At 41.2% G+C, this 19,973-nt stretch overlaps 1 protein-coding gene across 4 annotated transcripts in view; it reads left to right on the top strand.

Moving 5' to 3' along the window:
* Positions 1 to 19,973, top strand: part of LOC112560375 (short transient receptor potential channel 3-like) — a 127,735-nt gene that overhangs the window by 54,234 nt on the left and 53,528 nt on the right. For 2 of the 4 annotated variants that reach the window (XM_025232233.1, XM_025232242.1), the window contains exons 2-3: positions 2,540 to 2,611; positions 10,847 to 10,931. In XM_025232233.1, the coding sequence (XP_025088018.1) occupies positions 2,540 to 2,611; positions 10,847 to 10,931 (157 nt within the window). Of the gene's footprint in view, positions 1 to 2,539; positions 2,612 to 6,478; positions 6,514 to 10,846; positions 10,932 to 19,973 lie in introns of all 4 variants that reach the window. The other 2 variants (XM_025232258.1, XM_025232248.1) reach the window with 2 other exon arrangements.

Raw genomic sequence — 19,973 nt, 5'->3', positions numbered from 1 at the left:
GATACGAAGCCATCAAAGCTTTCTTAGGAATTGATGTATGTGAGACAAATGTTTTTTTGGCTCTTTTGTATTCTTGCAATTTTCTTTCAAAAAATTCGAGAGGTTTGCAAGCTAATTCCGCATGCTGAGTTTCCAAATGGCGCCGTAGTTTGTTTGGCTTCATACTCTCTGGAGCTAATATTGCGAGGCAAACAACACACTGTGGCCGTTCTTTACCATCAACAATAATGTTTGTAAAACCAGTTTTCAAGTATTCATTGTCATACCTTCTTACTTTCGTAGCAGGCCTTTCTGGTTTTTCATCGGCTCCAGCACCCAAAACTTGCACATCGCTCGTTTCTTCACTTTTTCTTTTCAAAAAACCACCGCAATCAGTTCCTTTTCGCAGCACAAATTTATCCATGGCTATCTTCTTCAGGACAAACACGTGTACTTGCATCCAAAATTTTGATTAAAACTGCTGTCTTTATCCAGTCGCAGCGCATTGTCTGGTCATGGCCTTCTGTCAGGGACCTAGAGTACTAGGACTGAGCACGTGCGAATGAAAGGGTGTGAATGATGGACGTTTCCTGAATGCGTGCCTTTTAGATGTTTAAAAACAAAGAGAGAGGTGTGACTGGAGAGGGAGAGGGTAGTCAGCGATGAGAGATTGGGGGAGAGAGAGAGGGCAAAAGGTGAGAGGAGGGAGATTGGAGACTTAATTGTTTAGAGGGGGATTGTGTTTTGAGTTTTGGAAGTGAGAAGTCACTGCATTGCCGAGACAGTGTACTTGAATAGGAAGAAGAGATTTGGAGTTTGAGCCCCCGCACCACTCGGTTACACAATGTAAACTAATTTCACTAATACCAGTATAAGAAACTTTTTTTAAAAAATGACCACCTTCGCGACCCCCTTGTAGGCACGTCGCGACCCCCCAGGGGGTCGCGACCCACAGGTTGAGAACCGCTGCTCTAAACCAAGGAAGAGAGTTATATTTAGGTTTAGTAATAATTTTTGAAATAATTACGAACACCTCGGCTGTTTCAAATCATTATTTGGAAAACAAATAAATATTGATTTCTGCTTTGACTTCATCATTTTCGGAGCGTCTGTGTTACCTCCCTGTCGCGTCAGTTCGCCGTCGCCCTTTCCTCTAGAACGATTGCCTAGAGGATAGAATAACTCTAATTTTTTCTCATCTTGGAGACAAACATCGTGAAAGTCCATCAGCGACAAATTACTTTTTTTTACCAACTTGCCAGTAAAGTTTTTGAATACTATGTTTCATTTAAAATTACCGATTATTTCCTCTTTCTCCAGACAAGTATTATCAGGTCCTGCAGTGACATTTACACATCTTTCTTCACACTCGGATTATCGGTGAAGTTATCTCGGAAACACCTGGCGTTGTTCTCTCCTCGTGCCTGGCTCCTCTACTTCCTTCTCCCCTATCTTCTCCCCGTCCTCCCTTAGAACCCTCCCTCCCTCGTCCTCACGTGGTCGTGAGTTAATCTGTGCGATGGATCAGGTGACTGACATTTCCATTGACGTGAGGATGCTATTGCAGCATGGCAGCATCGTGCTGGTACCAGACTGTTGCTGGTTACTCCCTCTTGTCCTTATTCTACTTACTTCTCCTTTACTTACTAACCCTTCCTTTCAGAAACCTATTAAAGCCATAAAATCAATGTATGAACTGGTAATTCTTTATGACATTTAAGTAACTGCTTGTTTCATGACTTTGAGAGAGTCTGCAGAATTGTGGAACCGAGAATACGTATTACTGAAAATAGTTTAAAAGGAAAGAAGACGGGAAAATAGACGAAAAGGCATCATTTCATTTTTAAAAGTTTTATTTATTTTTTAACATTAATATTTGTTAATTTTCAAATTGAATTCATTTTTATATCTATGAATGGACCAGACCGTAATGGTTTTTCGCTAAAAGATGGTGGTATGCATACTTTTTGCTGATGATTGAGTAAAGATTAGTGCAGATACTAACATCCCCATTCACAGATGTAGCTCAAAATCGTGACGTCACATTTGTGCACAGATACGCCTTATTGATGTATAGGTCAAGCTTTCCCATTGGCTGCGGCCTTCACAACATAGTCACATGCATGTACAACTGTGACGTCTGTGTTACTGACTTTTTTCTGCGCTTGATTGTTGGTTGGCGTGTATTTAGAGAATGAAAGGGGTGTGTTCACCGGAACTTGTGGAAGCATTATCTTGCTCTTAGTTTACTCAATCGTCAGAAAAATACGCTCTGCTCGTCCTTTAAACAAATCATTATCATTGTTATCCATTCTTATCATCATTACTCACTTAATCTCCTTCACTCACGCACTTTCATTTTCCTTCATTTTTTTCTCTTATTTATTTCCCATAAGACTTCTGAAGATTTCACACCATGTAAAATAGTTTCAAATAATACGAACAAATCTAACAAATATCAGTTCGTGCCGTCTGCAAAAGTGTGTATTCATTTTTTCTAGTTTTGTCTGGATCATTTGATACCTATTTCTCATTACATAAGTCCCGGTTTTTATTGCAGTGCGGAGCGAGGAATCCTTAAAGAGGACAGTCAGCACAGAAATCGGATAGAAGAGTTGCATACAATCTCCTGGTAAGGCTGGCTATCACAATATGAAAATATCAGGGAAGAGTAGAAGAGTAGAAATAGTGATGAAATAAGGGTAACCTCTTCCATGCTCTCGTCTCTCTGTTAACTGCATGGGACGATGGGACTTCACAGTCCTTGTAACCTGTAGATGTTTTCCAACATTAATTGCATGGGACGATGGGACAACAAAGTCCTTGTAGCCTGTAGACATCTTCCTCCTGTAAGACAGTAGTTATACAGGAAAGCACTCAATAAAGAGACGCACTTAGAGTAAATTTTAAAACAATATCTTCTGAATGTTAGCGGACTTCTGACATTAAGATCCGACATTAAAAAGTGGAGAAAAAAAAAACTTTTTTCTTCTAAGGCCAACAGAGTTTCCGTTTGAAAGACCGGCTGGCTGGTTTCTCCATTAAAGACAAGACCCAGTGAGACAGAAAGCAGTGAACAGAAAAAGTTAAAATCACGGAAGAAAAAAATACTGAAAGAAAGAAAAAAAGATAATGAAAAGGGATAAACGGCGCTAGCTTCATAAAATCAGAGGCAAACTCCGTAGAAAGAACATCTCTGCTGTCTCTTCCGTCCCCCGAAATCATCGTTTCTTCGTTTTTCCTTCTCTTTCACAAAATGCCGCCCTCGTACAGCCCTCATCCTCCAACTCCCACTCAACCCAACCTGTTCCTCCCTCCCAATTTCTCCTGAGCCCTGAGAGCTGGAGTTTATCGGCAATTTTCAGCCCCCAGTCCCCCCAACACCCGATCGGGTCTTTATTTACCAACGGTGCGAAGAAAATTGCATTAAAGTTTACTGCCGTTGAATCCTCTCAGATCTCTACCACGAGCGTGAATATATGTCCTTTCAGCGTGGCTGGGAGGGTAGACGGGTGGGGACCGAGGGCATCCACAGACGATAACCTGCGCGTGGTGTGCTGCGCCATTATCTTGGCAGCCAGCGCCCTGGCCTCGACTTCGCGCAGTAATTTTCTGGAACGCAAGGGGGAGAACTGTTGGGGGGGAAGGACAGCAGAAGTTCAGATAACTCGCATCACCTGCACAGCTCCTTCATTAGCTTCTACCCAGGGCTTGCACACCTCTCTGTTCTGTACCTGTAACGAGCCTCGAACTGAGAAGCTGCGGTTTGCTACTTGAAATGCAGCTGATGGCTTATCTGTCTTTCTTTTCGTCTTGTTAGTTCAACTAGGCCACGTCAACATCGCCAATTATTTAAAGATTTTTTTGGGGGGAGAAAAATTCAGACAGGTCATCTTCAAGTGATGGTCGTCCACTGACATGCGATCAAAAGGATGCTGATTATAGACATTCACCAATGAGTGCTATTCGTCTAAGTCAGCCAACTAAAGACCATGACGAATAAACCTAATTATTAACCGATTTCTCACTAATATTTCTCTCTTTTTTTTTGAGTGCACATCGACGGTGGCTACTGTGAAGACTACAGTAAGAGGGTGATTGTTTGTAGCTGTATTCACATCCAACTCGCGTCTGATTTTCCTTTCGATTTGCGGGAGTTTCACCAAGAGGGTTTGCTTGATTCTGATGATGAGAGTGCTCCATGTATGAACGATAGGATTTGGCGACTGTTTTGTACAAAGCTGGTGTCTAGACGCCCCCTGACATCGGACGCTTGTCAGAAAATGTAAGGCTAACCGTTGTGAAAGCCTCTTCCTCAAGGCTGACCCAGGTTAAACCCGATTTAGAATCATCCCGATGAAAAGGGGAATGGGGGGAAGAAGGAAGAAAAGGGGAATGGGAGGATGGGACCTGAGATAAGGTCCAGTTCTGTCAGAGACGCAAAAATCTGTGGCGAACAATTCTCTGAAGAGATCCAGTAAACACGGGCAAGTGAATGAAAGAAACATATTTCACTTGGAGAAAATGCTTCTCTCTGTCACTCTAACCTTTCTGCCTTGGTTAGTTGGTTTTTTTTTCTTTTTGCAATCTTTCCTTCTTTCCATCTTTTCTTCCTTTCTCTCAATCTTTCATTATGTGTGTGCAAGTGTGTGTTCCTGTGTGTATATGTGTGTTCCTCTGTGTGTATGTGTGTGTGTGTTCCTGTATGTGTTTGTGTTTCTGTGTGTCTGGGTTTGCACACGTTCGCGCCCCAGCAGGAAGGAGGGCGATGCATCTTAGATGAGTGGGCACCTCTGACTGCAGTCTGGTGTTTGTGGATCGATGATCATGACCAGATCAGCAAGTGTACTTTCCTAGACATGACTTCCCGTCTCTATTGGGACAACACTTAGTAATGGCCGCCAGCATCCGTTTTCATCGAGAGGCTGACCATGCCGGCTTATAAATGAACTGCTGCATTCTTTTGGGAAGCAAAGAAAATAGTAAGACTCTCTTTACTCCCCCACACACCCACACACCCACACACCCACACACACCCACACACAAACGCCCAAACGCATTTGCAAGCACAAACATACTTTCCTCCCCCGACTTTCATCCCGAGGAAGTTAAGGATTTACAAAGACTACAGTTTCCCCTCTTCTCCTTCGCTTTTAAATCTGTGATGATCAGGCTGCGCAAGAAATTTTACATTTTTCATTCCCGATGTAACAACTGAAAACGGTTGTTGTAGAAAAACACTAATTTTGGGGGTTTGGGAGGGAAAGGGGGGAGATGCTAGACTGGTTGCAGGAGACCAGTTTTCCAGAACCAACGACTAGTTAAGTTATGGTTACAGAGTTCATGCGTCTGTGGATTCGGTTATACGAGCTTGTAAATGAGATAGATGATTGACTTTTCTTCTTCTTGTTCTAGGTTTTCTTTTCAATCATTTTTATTATTATTTTTATTATTATTTTTTTCCCAAGATCACGCAGATAGTATGTTCGACAGAAAACTGTTAATGGATTCATACTATCTCTTTCACACAACAAAAGCCAGGGAACACTTAACAAGAAAGTGTGACGAATGTCAAGCAGTTTTATCACCCCAGTAGTAATGAACCCTAGTTTGGCCGGTCTAACCAGTCTCTCTGCTGGCGTTGCCATTCACTCCCACGCGCGCTCTCGCTGGCGTTCGCAGGCTCGCGAGTGTTACGTCAGCAACGTCAAAAGAAGGCGCAGGAATTTTATTTCCCTCGTCGGCAATAACCATTAATCTCACAACGACGACGACAGCAAAAAATACAGGTCGCTGGAGTGTCTACGGGTCTGGGTGTGACTACTGGGGTGCGAGGCTGTGCTGGGACATTTCCTCCTACGACGATGTTAAGGTCTTCTTCTGGACCTCCGGTACATCTGTCTCAGCTTCTTGATGTCCATCCGCTTTTTTTATTTTTATTTTTTTTATCAATTTTACTATATTTTCCGTCTCTTTTTCTTACCAGCCACCTACTAACCTTCATCTCAATTCCCGGTATCCTGGTATTTTGGCTGTTAAATTCACACCGGTATCTTCACCCCCACCCTGACTCATTTATGCCGAAAACCATCCAAAGATGAATTATGTGTAGCAAGTAGCGAAGATAAGAAATTGGGAGTACAGGCGGTGAGCCAAAAAGTCTGTTTTCCGGGAGTAAACTAGAATCATTCTAAATCGCATTCTGGGGTAAGTATGGTAAGCATGCCAGCGTGGAATCGGAATGCGTTCACGTTTTAATCTACCCGCTTTGTAATAAATTTTGCACCTGTTAGGAAAGGAACCCCTTTCTTGTCTCATAAGAGATAGTGTTTATTTTTCTTTCCGATATTGTATGACAGGCCTCTCACATGGAATTGTTTGACGACAAAACATCGTTTATCTCGTCCCTGTCTTTCGTAGATCAACTGAAAATGCGACATTTTGTCTTATATTGCTTTTTGTCTGTTGCATTTTACGTCTGCTACCTACCTACAACCAGGAGAAAGTGAACGCTGATATATCGAAATGGGATTGGTATGTACCAGCGATATGGTGATCGCTTTAGCATGGTTCTATCAGTTTTTATCGTATTCGCTTGCAGAGATTTTCATTAACACATTTTATTTCCCGAACATCCCCCCATATACTTCATAATGTAAACGTATCTATGCACAATCATGACTTCTGTGTTCATGTGCATGGGAAGTTTACCGGGTATTTCAATGAAACAGAGAGGTATTCACCCACATTTGGGAAAAAGAGCCTGGCACTGAGCTGCTTTCATAAAAAGAATGTAAGTTCTCCCTACTCCCACTGGACCTTTAACTGTCTGCGTGCTGTCTTTACCTGGAGGGATGCATGGCCTGTATTTGTTCTTTACTTGTCCCTGACATCATTTCTTCTTTGACTTCAAACGTGATGGCGATGTTAGGTAATGTGAATGAGCAGGTGAGCAAGTCTGCTGGCACCAAGACCTCTCTCCCTATGTCTTCATAGTGTACACCGACTTATTTAGCTGCCTCATTGAGTCCTGGGCTCATTATATTCTTAGATATCGGCAATTTACACATGAATAAGCTTGTCTTAACTTTGGTAGGGAACCAGCTGGTTATGATACATGGATAGGCAAACTAATTCCCGATTTATGAGCCACTGATGAGATGAAGTTAACTAACCAACCGGCCTCTTGGGAATTCCTGATAAAGGATGTCATTCCGCTTGCTTTTTTTGGGTCATGAGGGAAACATCATAATCAACAACAAAAAACTAAAATTAAGCAAGAAGATACGATTTTAATCAATTTGACCAATGATATTTCTCGATCAAGTATAAGATGAGGACGAAACTACCCCTATGACAGCTTCCGTGCTTTGGTGTTGTTCTTGATGTACCTGGTTGTAGGGTCACCACTGACTAAGCTTTAGTTTCTGATGTGATGTCCTTTTTGTGTCCTGCCATAGGAATCATGCAGAGTATTATTCCTAGACTAGACTGGTCCTTTTCGTGGTGTTACCACTATCAACCTCCGTTTTCAGCTTCAGTGCCCTGTATGTATGGAAACTCCATGTCTTGATAACCTCTCGATGGAGTCATCCCCACGGTTCATAAATATAACCTATTTCCAGGACAATTACACTGATTGAACTGTATCTAATTTCCGCTTCTTCGTTCTTAGTTCCAGATGTAATGTATGGTCAAAAACTATTGACTTTGAATCCACTTTCATCATGCTGTCTAGTTGGATTCTACAAACATTTCCTAGACTTAATTAATAAAGTCAGCTGCTCGCTTTGCTTCGATAAGAAATGTCGAGATCACGTATTGCGCAATCTGTCTTGAAGAGAACACCTGTGATTGTGGCTACATTTATTTGTGGGATCTTCTGTCTTTCGTGATGCTTTGTACATTGTCTCTATACGAACTCTGTGCTAAGACCTTTCAAATCCTTTTATATATATAATAAAATCAAGTGTGGTATTTTTTCAGAAAAAATGACCAGCGAAAAAGTCTTAATACAATTTTGATTGCAAAGTTCAATTTCATTTGTTTCTTTCTTTTACTCCATATTCTCCTCTCAGATTATGGATTCAGGAAAAACGGCTTTTGCCAGTTCTGTGCCATTATGTCTGTCAAATTTTCTATTATTAGCGAGGTCTAGAGTAATTCCTTCTTCGTTTTGGCTAAACTAAACCAGTCATGATCTCGATCATATATACCTGAGTGGGAGAAAATTATCAGAAGAGGATACAACTTCTGAAACGATTTGAGTAGGTCAACCCGAGGTCACAGTTACCCCTAACCCCATGATTTCTGGACGAGCCTCTATCTCCGGTTAGCTGATCTACCCAGCTCAGGAAGAATAACAGGCTGGGTAAATGAACCATGAATGACCCTGTCAACAATCCTACACTTTTTCGTATTCCTGTGAGATTGATACACATAATGCACAGTTCTATCAATAGCAAAATACAATGCAACTTTATTAATCCACAAGGGTAGTGTCGAGGGCAATCCAAAATAAAAAAAGATCCTCTTAGTCTACTGAGAAAGTTGTGGCATGTTTTTATTTTCTTCTGTAGCGCAGCTTCAACATAGTCATTTACAGAAAAAGAAAACCGAAAGTTGCAAAGTTACACCACGAAGCATCAAGCAACGGGATTCCAAAATAGCTCATCGATCAAAGTCGGCACTGTGAGCGGTTCAATGACAGCAACAGTTAAGACAGCTCATTTCAGATGTCAGTCCTACTTGTGCAATCACTTGCTGCATTCCTTTTATTTCGGAGTGAGAAAGTGGAAGATGCAGTACTTGGTGTGCAGCCAGTGCAATCAAGCATGCAATAAACTGAGATCCTTAAATTAATTCCCCATATATTCCAGAAAATGAGGAATGAAATACATTTGACGAAACTATAGTTTTATTCTTTTATTTCTTTTTTTATTCTTTTATGTGAATATGCCATTCTTTTTCTTTTCGGTCCAAAATGGCAGCTGGCGTGTTAACCATCTGCTGTTGTGATCAAGGATGTGGGAGTTATGTTAATAAAGAAGCATTCAGTTAGGGGCGTCAGCATTTTTTTCTGACGGGATAGAAATCGATTGTCTTAAGCAATATGAAGCCAAATAGTAAGATTTCTTGCGAAGAACGAACAGTGGTCGTCGTGAGTTCATCATCGCAGTTGCCGGCGATCTGCTGCTTTCCTCTTGAATCGTAGACACTTACCCTCATCGCAGCAGGCTTTTTGGAGATGGCTTTGTGTTGAAGACGTACACACTCTTCTCTCCACCCCACCATCTTCATCCCCCACCCCACCCTTGTATCTGCCCGCCACCTAGACCTCCTCGCGCGCCGCCGGCCTTCAGTACGCATGCGCTGGGAAGAGTAGGAGAGGCTAGGGCGCCACCTGTGGCAATTCAGATGACCGTTTGCTGTGTTGGTTTATGCTGGGACGACTACGGACAATGTGCAATATTCAAGTACCATGGTCACTGCTTTGAGAAGCTACTGACGACCATCACTGTGAACGACTTTTGCATGGAACCAGTGCTCTCCCCTTATTGCATGGGTCCTCAGGTCCGTCTTCGTGAATGGCAACAGCGGCCGTGATCACTACCATCCAAGAAGCTTGTAGCCACTGGAAGTTTGTGGTATTTACATCCTGCGAGCAGACCTTCTTATAAATTATGCCGTTTGCGTGGTCGGTCGTGCAATCCGGAACCTCTTGTCTCCCTTCGGAGTAGTATAGTCTGGCTGGGATACATGCGGCAGAACTAGAAGTAGACTGAAACCTGTGATTTATCCAAAATCAATCACTTAGTTTCTTGTGGTCGTGTTCTTCAAGTGCTCTTTTGGCTCTCGGTAACACGTTTAATGTCACGCTGAGGATTTTCGAGCTGTGCTTTTATGTGCGTAGTTAAGACTTCTCATGAAGACCATTGGCTATTTGTGGTGCACATGGCCAGTTTACTTTGTCCAAACGCTGTTTTCATTGTTCGTTGAACACTCAGAACCAGTAAACACACACACACACATACAGAAAAAGAAAGGTCACGTGTTCCAGACATAGCAACTAGCTCGTCATAATTCCTGACTGAAGCCAAGGATGTTTTCTTGCTTCTCTGTGTTTTTCGCGATCTGACAAACTTCTCCGCCAAAGATTTTGTCACTTGCTGTAAACATTAGCCTCGTTGTTTGCAATTGCTATGCTAGAACTCCAGTTGTCCTTGGAGATAACGACGTCAGTTATACATTTATTATCGCTGATACTGAAGCCTTAAATGGACCTGTCAACGGATTCTGTTCTCACAAAGAAACTCTCATATGTGACTAACACGTTCCTGTGTTCTCCAATGTAGAAGAGCACTGTCCTGTTGTTCTGGACATAATCGAGAGAATATTTTTTAGTCAAAGAACACGCAGCTGAACAAAACTATTTGTTCATGTTGATGTTTTATTAGTATAATTGCTCCACAAAAGCTCCTCTTCCTCTATTCCACCAGTTCACGATAGTTCTTGATTTGAACAGTAACAAAGTGCATTGTAGGTCGACTTTTTGGTTGCTACTCCCTCTCAGTTCATGATGAAATCCTAACCTATGGCATGCTGAGCCTTCCAGACCTGTGTTGTAGCCACACTTTAAACTTCTGACTGCCAGGCATGTGTTGTAGGCAGACTGTAGCCATGACATGCTACGTGTGGAAAAACATTTAACCGCCATGTTCCACTGACTGTGTGGACAAGCACCCGTCTTAACACTAACCACTCGCCACCGACTGTGTGAACAAGTACCCGCATTAATACTAACCACCATGGCCAAGAGCTTTGGTTCCTGCATTGTGTACAACTCTCCCCATTCTTCTCCTTTAAGGGGCCTGGACTATGCCACGGCTGACAAGAGGGCCTCCACCATGCCGTCACAGGGGTCACTTTTTACAAACTTCGAAGATATTCAGGTAAGACCTTTTCAATCTTTTACCTACCGTCCTCAGCATTGATTTCTATAAAGTTTTTCAAGCAAAGTTGAGTCTTTAAAAAAAAAAAAAAGCAAATAATAATTTCATACAGTGGGTCTGTTCCTAGTGCTTAATCTATTTATCTTCTAATGTACTTGCGCAACAAAGAAAGCTCGAAATTATAGCAATAATGGGTAAAAAAAAAACTTTCGAAGACATTAACTTAAAATGTTGAAGTATTATTGCCCTATAAAAGTTAGTAGTGATAATGGTAGTAGTTGTGGCCGTGGGGACGGTAGTTGTGTTGATATTGAAAATGGTCAGGGTGTGATAATGACAAAACGCTTCATTTTTTTTTTTAATGTAATGGCCGCTCTGAGAGTTCCATAATTGTCCAACACTTCAACCCAAAATGTTATATGTAGCTTATTTATGTATGTTTGTACAAGTGTTTTGTGTAGACATCTCTGTACACGTGTTTTACATGTCTGTGCATCCGCATCAACTTGAGGACACACCAGTTTTCATCTCTCCATCTGTCTCTCTCTCTAGTTTTAATGCAGTTTTAAAAGTGACACAGACGCCCACGTATACTCACACTCAGAAAGAACATGATAATCCACCCTATTGTACTTGAGACATCCAGATCATGGTGGAATGGACACGTACACACAAAGAAAAACACAAGCCTAAGAATAAAATGTTCAACGACGGACCTTGATAATTCATATATATCTTAACAATTAAAAAGCTACCTTCAAGAAGACGAAAGAAGATTTTTATTTCTGCAAGGACTAAGGGATGGAGAAAACAACGGATCTGTCTTCCCTACTCCTCAATGACCACTTGGAGGCCGACATTTGTCTTTTCTAAAATACAAGGGCGACAGAAAATGTCAGCTATTGTGAATCCTTAGAAAGTAAAAAAAATCCACTTTCAATATTGTGTTACGTGAGCAGACTTTAAAGACACTTTGACTGGAAGGGGAAGACAAGCCTCGTTTTCATTATATTATCTTCTTCACTGAAGACGTGGATGGTGACAGGTCGGTTGATCACCTACTTGGTGACAGGCTTGAGGTTGACGGGTGAGCACAACTCACGCAAATTTGGTCAACAATCGTTGACGAGTGAGCTATTTTGCTGCAACAAATGCTATAAAGCCACTAAAATAATTTTGTTTGCTACTTGATCATTACTTCTCAGTCTGCTTTATAGATTTGTATACGTTTTGCTTTATCTGCATAATTGGCTATTATGCACTGACTTCGTTTCTGAAATAGCTCCGCCATTCTTGTATCATCTAAAGGGTCATGTATCGTTTAATTATCAGACTATTTTTATGGGAGAAATGTGGATGCTTTTGCGCATTCTTGCTGGTCATAAAAAGCTTATGATCGTTTCAGAATAGCTCGTGATTTAAGGTGGACTCTTTCTGGCATGTAAGCATTCTGCAAGAGAATACGAATCGAGCGTCATTCAGCTGCTCATTTGTTAAAAAATGATCATCTTCAGTGACAAAATAATCACAGATGATTTTCTATTTGCCCTCTAAATTCTCACCGAGGGTGGGTAATGGAGGAAGGAGGTCGAGCATATAGAGAAGCTTTTACAGACTTTGCATGTGTACTCTAACGGATTCTTGTACTGCAACATTCCTTTAAACTTTTTTCTGGAGATATCAGTGTATCCAGCGTAAGGTTCTCTCTCTCTCTCTCGCTCTGTGTGTGTGTGTTTGTGTTTTCATCATTTAACCTTTGAACTTGACTCAGTGGTGCATTTAAGCACTAATAATGGTGGGAAAGAGAAACAAACTGGTTTTGACCCCAAGAATTTCGCTAAGATATGATTTTTGCGGAGTAATGGTCCAGACAATCTGTAACATCTCTGACACATGTGATGAGCTAACTGCCTATAGCTTGACACCAGGGAAGATATTTGGCTCCACTCTTTTTTAAGTAGAGTGGCTTCCTTTTTATTGCCTTAACCGTTTGACTAGAACGTTCAAGGCTCATAAATGTCACTTACTGACAAGCAAAACCAAGTAGCGCAAATAAAGGTTTGTAATAAAAATATTTCTAGGAAAACACTATCTCTGCTTCTCTTTTTCTCTTCTCTCCTAATCCATTTTTGGAGGATTTTTTTTTTACTCCGTCTTTTAACTGGTTTTTTCTTTCCTCCCGTCGCTCACTTTACAGTTGGATACTCGCAGCTATCTCAAAGTAAAACCCTTTCATCTCCCAGCTACTTCAGAGCTAACGACCTGCAACTCACAGATTCTTTAAAGCTTTACTAGCTGGAACTCCAAAGCTTTAACATACAAACAGCTACTTTAGGGCTAACTTAGTACTTAGCTACTTGTATCTAAAGAACAACTCACATTATGCAAAATTATAGATATTTTCTAACATCTGATATCCAACACTTTAAAGACCTTTTGTAAATAGTCTGTAATGCAAGCAAGTCCTGGGTATCGGCATCAACTTATTTTCTTTCTTGTATTATTACAACATTTTTCAAACAGTTGTTTACATCTCTTTCCTCTTCCGAGTATTTCACTAGTTTCCCGTGCTGTCTCATGCAAAGGACAAACACTGATCAAATGATTCATCAAATAAAAAAGGAAACATCAACTTTAGTAACCACACCCTCCTTGTGTAAAATTGCCTTCACTTGCGATTCTCTCGGTCTCCAGTCAGACAGGCAAGAAAGAGAACACCAATCTTTTTTCCCACTGAGTTGCAATGCTGCAAGTTCCTTCAAACTGTAGCAAATCGACCATCTTTGGCTACAACTTGAACTTGAAATCCTTAACGAAGAAAACCTCTTTTTTGGGAGGAGTGGGAATTGAGGAGAAAAATGTGGAATGGAAAACGTGCTGCCTTACTGTGTGGGCAGATTCTGTGAAAAGAAACATGTCCTGTGCGCGAAACTAAACAGTCTCCGCCATTCAACCCTCAGCCAAAGTAAGGTCATGGAGACGTCTGATGCACTCAGCAAACGTCGTACTTCCGGTCATGCGCACGCACCAGCCAGCGTCCACTGGATGGTGAGCAGGGCTTATCTTCATCTGCCAGTCCAACTGCCACGGCGTCTGGACCGAGAATCATCACGCGAGGAAACTAATCCTTGCCTGTCCTCTTCGCAAAAGAAATTAATGACCGTTTTGTCCCTCCCCCTGTTTGTTATGTTTATTGGGTAGTGTATAGGAAAGACCTTCCGTTAAGAGAGGCCAGCCACGAGAACCGATAAACTTGATGTCATGGTTATTATTATTCTCATCAAAAACATTATTATCACGCTTCAGTCTCCGTCTCTTGCATACCATATCTGATTATGCAACGTGCGTGCATGCAAGAGCCAAATCAATTCGATATAAAGGCGTGACATTTATAAAATTTAATTAACCCTATGCGTGCTATTATCTGTTGCCACTTGTTTTTGCCGCCCACACATTAGCATCATATTTCCCAGCGCAGCTGACAGGCTGAGAGCTATTGCCTGGCAATCCCACCGCGCTGGTCTGAAAGTTATTTCTGATCTTGTTGTCACTAAGATAAGAAATACAGTATCTCAAGAGAAATAAATGTTAGTGTTATCATTGAGAACACCAAGATAGATGCTGGCAAAAAAAAAATGGTTATGGAGAGAGTCTCAACCTATGGCATTTTATTTACAAGCGTGGGCAAGAAGTTTTGTTTACAAAACTATAGAAAGAGATTTAACTCACATTATTATTATTTGAGGGGGAGGAATTATAAGTGTCAGTGTAAATGTATCTTTCGATGGAAATAATTCCTCTCTAATTTTAATGCCACCCACTATAAGAATTTGATGAAGTGAAACGCTTGACTGACTTACCTTGATTCGTCATGTGAGAATATTCTTAATGTTTTCGAGTTTTTTATCCCATAATTCAGTTTCTATCCGTTCATCGTCATGGAATCAAAATCGTTTCTTAAGCATGAAATTAAAAGATTTTGATTGCACCCGCTATAATCTCCCATAGAAAAGGACACTGGAACAGGAAAGTAAAATGCAAAGAATTTAAAAATTTTAAATGGCAACTTCGCAAAGTCCGTATGTGGCAAGGTGTTTTTTTAGGTCTGTATTTAATTTGTATGTGGCCCGATCATGTTCTGGATGAAAACACATGATGATGAATATTTACTGGCATCATTCAGTTCCAGAATCTGGCAGAACTTGGTCGCTAACACACATGTTTAAAAATCCGACATTTTTTTACTTTATTTTTTATTTCAAATACAATGACAAAATGAAATCAGAAGTACCAGTAATAATACTGTGACACGCTTAACTAGTGTTAGAAGACTTCTTTTTTGAAGAATGAGACCTATTTGAAAACAATGATCAAACGTGGCAGGATCGAAGGCAATAAATCTCACACAGATGGCATCCTGTCAAGGGGGATCATTTCTTGATGCTCAGTCCCTAATGGAACGATAACTCTTGCAAGCGCCGTTTCATTTCATTTATATTCTTGCGCTTTGTGACGAAAAATGTATGCACGCATTCATCCGCGCCTTAAAAGGGCTTTCCGCCTCAGATGTCTGTATTCAAACCAGCTGTTGGTGCGCCCACGCATGGCGTGTCGGGAAGACGTCTCATTTGGCATCCACTACACTTTATCATCTGCTTGACTGCTGATGACTACGGTTACAGGCAGACACATTGGCTGTCTCCGATATTTACTGGGAGTCGTGACTTTTACTCTTTATCGCCTTCAGCTTGGACATTTAAATGTCATTGCCTGTTCTGTTTCCAAGACAATCTTCCTTCTTCACATAACTGTTCTACGGTATCATTCGTCCTCTTTGTTATTTTGGAGCGACATATTAACGATTTTTCGGCTTCTTTCAAGAACAAAAAAGCCGGTCTTCCTGATGAATATCTTTGTCTTCATCTCTGACTTTACTGTCATCACCATCTTCATCTGCGTATAAATAATGTTGCTCCCGGAAGCCATGTTCGTTTTCTTAACGCCTAATCTAAGCAGCAGTGATCATTGAGAAGGCTTTGGTTATCTCCTTATCGAAGTCTTGCAGACAATCAAACAAGTATTGGCAATGTCCAGAACTATCCCCGACATCAATTCCCCATCCTATTCCTAGCTATGGTCTGTTTCTGTCAATATTAGTCCTGCGATACCCTTCGCTTGGTTATAGTAATTGCTTGGATGGAGTTTTCCTAAAATAATATTCATTGAACGGACTCACAGAATGGATTGCTTAAGGAGGATAGTGCTGTTCACAAATTGCTGTCGGAGGATTTTGTCGTCCTTCACAATTTCTGCCTGCCGACGAATTTCTTGCCTTTCTTCCTCAAGCAATAGGTTGAGATTATTTTACCTAGAACGGGAACCAGTAAAAATAAACAAGTTTTTCACGCTAAAAAGTGTGTATAAACAAAGTCTTTTTAAGATAGTTGTTTGATTTTAACTCTATTTGAAATATCAAGTTTAAGACATCAGCATTATCAGGCTATGAGCAATTTTTTCCAAAGAAACTACTTATAATACTATGTGGTGTGATAATAAATTAGTGTAGTGTAAATATGTTTGGGTTTGTTTATTAAGTGTAAGTAATTCATCTCTGTATATTATAATCACACTCTGCCTAAACTATCATCATATAAAAGGACTCAACCAGTATTTCTGGCATTGACAAACGTGGTGGCATAGTCTGTGGAAATACACTCGTGTCACTAGAAAATTTAATAATCATTAAGATAAGAACCGCATAAATAAGTCATTAAGGCATCGACTGCATGCTTTTATAAATCCTCGCATACACCAACAAAATGTGTCGAGTCGGAACTTATGGGCCATTTATATAACGGTTTAGAATTCCAGGAATGCTCTGAATGGTAATTTTTCATTGATATCGCTGCCTTTCAGTGAGTACCATTACTTTCGGAGTTCATACTATTTCCTGTGATTCATGAGTAGGAATCTGTCGAGAACAAAGTATGAAATTGTTATAAAATTTTAACGAAACTATTTCTAGCGCTTGAATCGAGTTATTTTAGAATTGACTCATCTAAAACTATTATTTTATCTGAAACTTAAAAGATTGTTAGCAGTGACCGGAAAGTACAAATACAAACTTTCTCAGTGCCAGACTTAAGCGATGTATTACAGGTGAATGGCAGGTAACTAACAACAGCTTTAGAAAATCAGTTTTCTTCCATAGCCATTCATCATCATTATCAACAACAACAGCAATAATCCCTTGACTGATAACATATGACTGCTAGCAATACTGTACCTGTCGTCAGGTGTGGGAACAAGACCTGGATAGGTGCGAAGGATATCGAGGATTGTGAGCGTGGAGCCACTCCTTATTTTTATATTATCCAGCCTCTACAAACGAACGATGAATTGGGATGAATAATCTCTTTCAACTGGCGGTACACAACTAGCACTCATCTCGCTTTTCCATCAAATATGTGCTGTCAGTAAAATCGCTTTATTTATTTATCCCTTTCGTTCCTTTATTCATTCATTCTTCCTCCATTCACTCACTCATTATAAGAGGCATTCGTAAAGGCTTTCAAATAAGATATACTTAAGCCATTAACAGCCGAACATTTGGATGAAGATCTTGCTGGTGGGAGCTTTCTTGAGGAAAGAAGAAAGGGACAAAGAGAAGAGAGGCGGGGAGAAAGAAAGTGGGCAGAGAAGAAACGTAGGAAGGAGGCGCTGGAAATAAGGGAGTGGTGTCAACAATTTAAGAAAACATTGCGTGGTCAGTGTGCTGTTGTTTGACTTGCCTTTCCCTGAACATGACCTACCAGGTCCTGCATAGCTTAGGGCTGTTACAATCTATCAGTAGCTCAATTTTGTCTAGTTGGCTTCGGGGATTCTGACAACTTTGTAAACATCGATCCTGTCTGTGAGTGCATAATCGGATCCCCCTCAATGGGCCGGGAAGCAGTCCAGAAGGCCGGGGCATCAAACTAATATGCAGCCAGCAGTCAAGAAGCGTCAGGACGCAAGCCTTGCGCCTCCACGGAAGACAACCCTGAAAGCAAAGTTACCTCCCCTAAGGCCGCCAACTTCGTGCACACTGATTGCGTAGTTGCACAGCACAACCCCACCAACCTAAACGGTTTGCACTGTGAAGAGATTATGATTGCTGGCATAATTAATTCCAGTCAGCGACATAAATGCGAAAGACAAAAACAAGAACCTTTGGTCGTTTTTTCTGCAATCCAAATGTTAAACCCACCCCACCAAGAACGTAGTTTACATACTTTCTGACTACGTATGTATGCCTCACCTACGGATGTAGAATATTCTCAAAAACCTAATTGAAACATTAGCTTCATTATAAAAGGATTCCCCAGGAAGTAATATCGGTAGAACGGAATATCTTCCTAACGGAATTACCTAAGATGTTTCAAAAATCTCTTTGTTGTTCCTTAATTTCTCGATTCTACGAAACAACAAATAACAGCTTAATGAGATGGAAGAGGAAGCAGCTAGTTTCGCTGAGACTGACCTGAAAGTGTACCGGAAGTGGACGAATTGAAGGATTGGCCCATTATGAGAACGCGGTTGGAAGACCAGGGAGGGGGAAGAAAGCAGCCGACAAGCCAGAGACGAAGCAGTTTATTTTTTCAGACTTGCTGCAGCTCGTAATGACCAACATGCCCATTAACCTGATAGAAGACGCACGCCGTCCCCCCGGCTCTGCTTCTCACGTGCATTCATTCGAGAAAGGATAAGGCGAGGACAGACAGGTCACACGCGCGCGCGTGTGCACGATTTACACATGCATTGCAAGCAAGGATGGTTTTCTCTTTCTCTCCTGCCTGCTCACATACACCAACGCTATTAAAAACTAAGTTTATGCCCAAGTAACAGATGGATGGTCAAACATATACAGATGATTTATCACACCTCGGTAGAAAAAATGAAGCGTTGGAGTGAAGCATAAAAATAATGAATAAATGATAAGAGTGATAGAGAAAAAGCAATCAAAGGACGAAAGGGGGGAAAAGCATTGGAGGAAAGAATGACTGAAGGAAAAGACGAGAAGGTTTGCTTTTATTAAACATTTTATAAATGCGGGTTTGTTTTTTCTTGACTGGCGTCTTGATAGCTTCGATCTCAACCCTTCCACGCGGAGCTTCAATAATGAGCCTAAAAAATCGCCCTGTCTGCGGTCCTCGTGAGGGATTAGTGTCGTAAACAAAAGTTTAAAATCCGAGATAATGTTCTGAAATGCACAGCCTCCGCGATTCTAGGGTTAGCGAGACCTGCACCGATGAGCAGACTTCTGCTGGCAATGTTTTTAGCTGAACGTCTGCTGGAAAATTACAAAAACAAACTCTGGAGTGATGTCCCGCGGCACTCTTTGATAGCTGGAGTCATTGCAACTCTCGCACATCCTGAGCCCGACGCTTAAACACCGCAATTACCATGTCGTCTTTAATAAGAGGAAGGGTGGAAGAATTCCACCCGTGTACAGCAGGGATAGGATAGGAGCCACGACGAAGCACATGAAAACACGAAAGATTTAAAGGGAAAAGCAAGACCAAAAGGGAAGTTGGGCTTAATTGATGGATCCTGAGGTTCCAAGTCATGTTCAAGTGAAATTTCGGGTAATAAACAATAGTTTACTTACAATCTTATCTAAAGCACACGTATGAGGTAGTTCCTGCCGCCATGATGTGTTGCCGAGTCGTATGAACTGTCGTATGAACTCTGAACCTTCGCACGTGAGAACTGTTTCCTGAGTGGGCGTCCTCCCAACGTTGGCATTCTGGATTTGGAGATCGGGAACGGATGAAAAAAAACCGCAGTGAACGAGCCAAAGATACGGGTGTTACAGAGGGTAATATTACAAATAGTGATATTGTGTTTCTATGTAGTTACTGTATGCTTCCATACGGCAGTCGTTGTGGAAGAAGTCGTCGGCCTAATGATCTCCTTCTGTGTGGAAAAAAGATAGGAGAATTCAATTGAAAGACTGATTAACTCTCACTAGGTATGATCTGCGTTGAGACGAGTTGTATA

Source organism: Pomacea canaliculata, linkage group LG1 (genome assembly GCF_003073045.1).
Source record: "Pomacea canaliculata isolate SZHN2017 linkage group LG1, ASM307304v1, whole genome shotgun sequence".
Taxonomy (NCBI): domain Eukaryota; kingdom Metazoa; phylum Mollusca; class Gastropoda; order Architaenioglossa; family Ampullariidae; genus Pomacea; species Pomacea canaliculata.
Note: the sequence above shows the minus strand (reverse complement) of the source record. Positions and strands in the feature narration are given on the sequence as shown.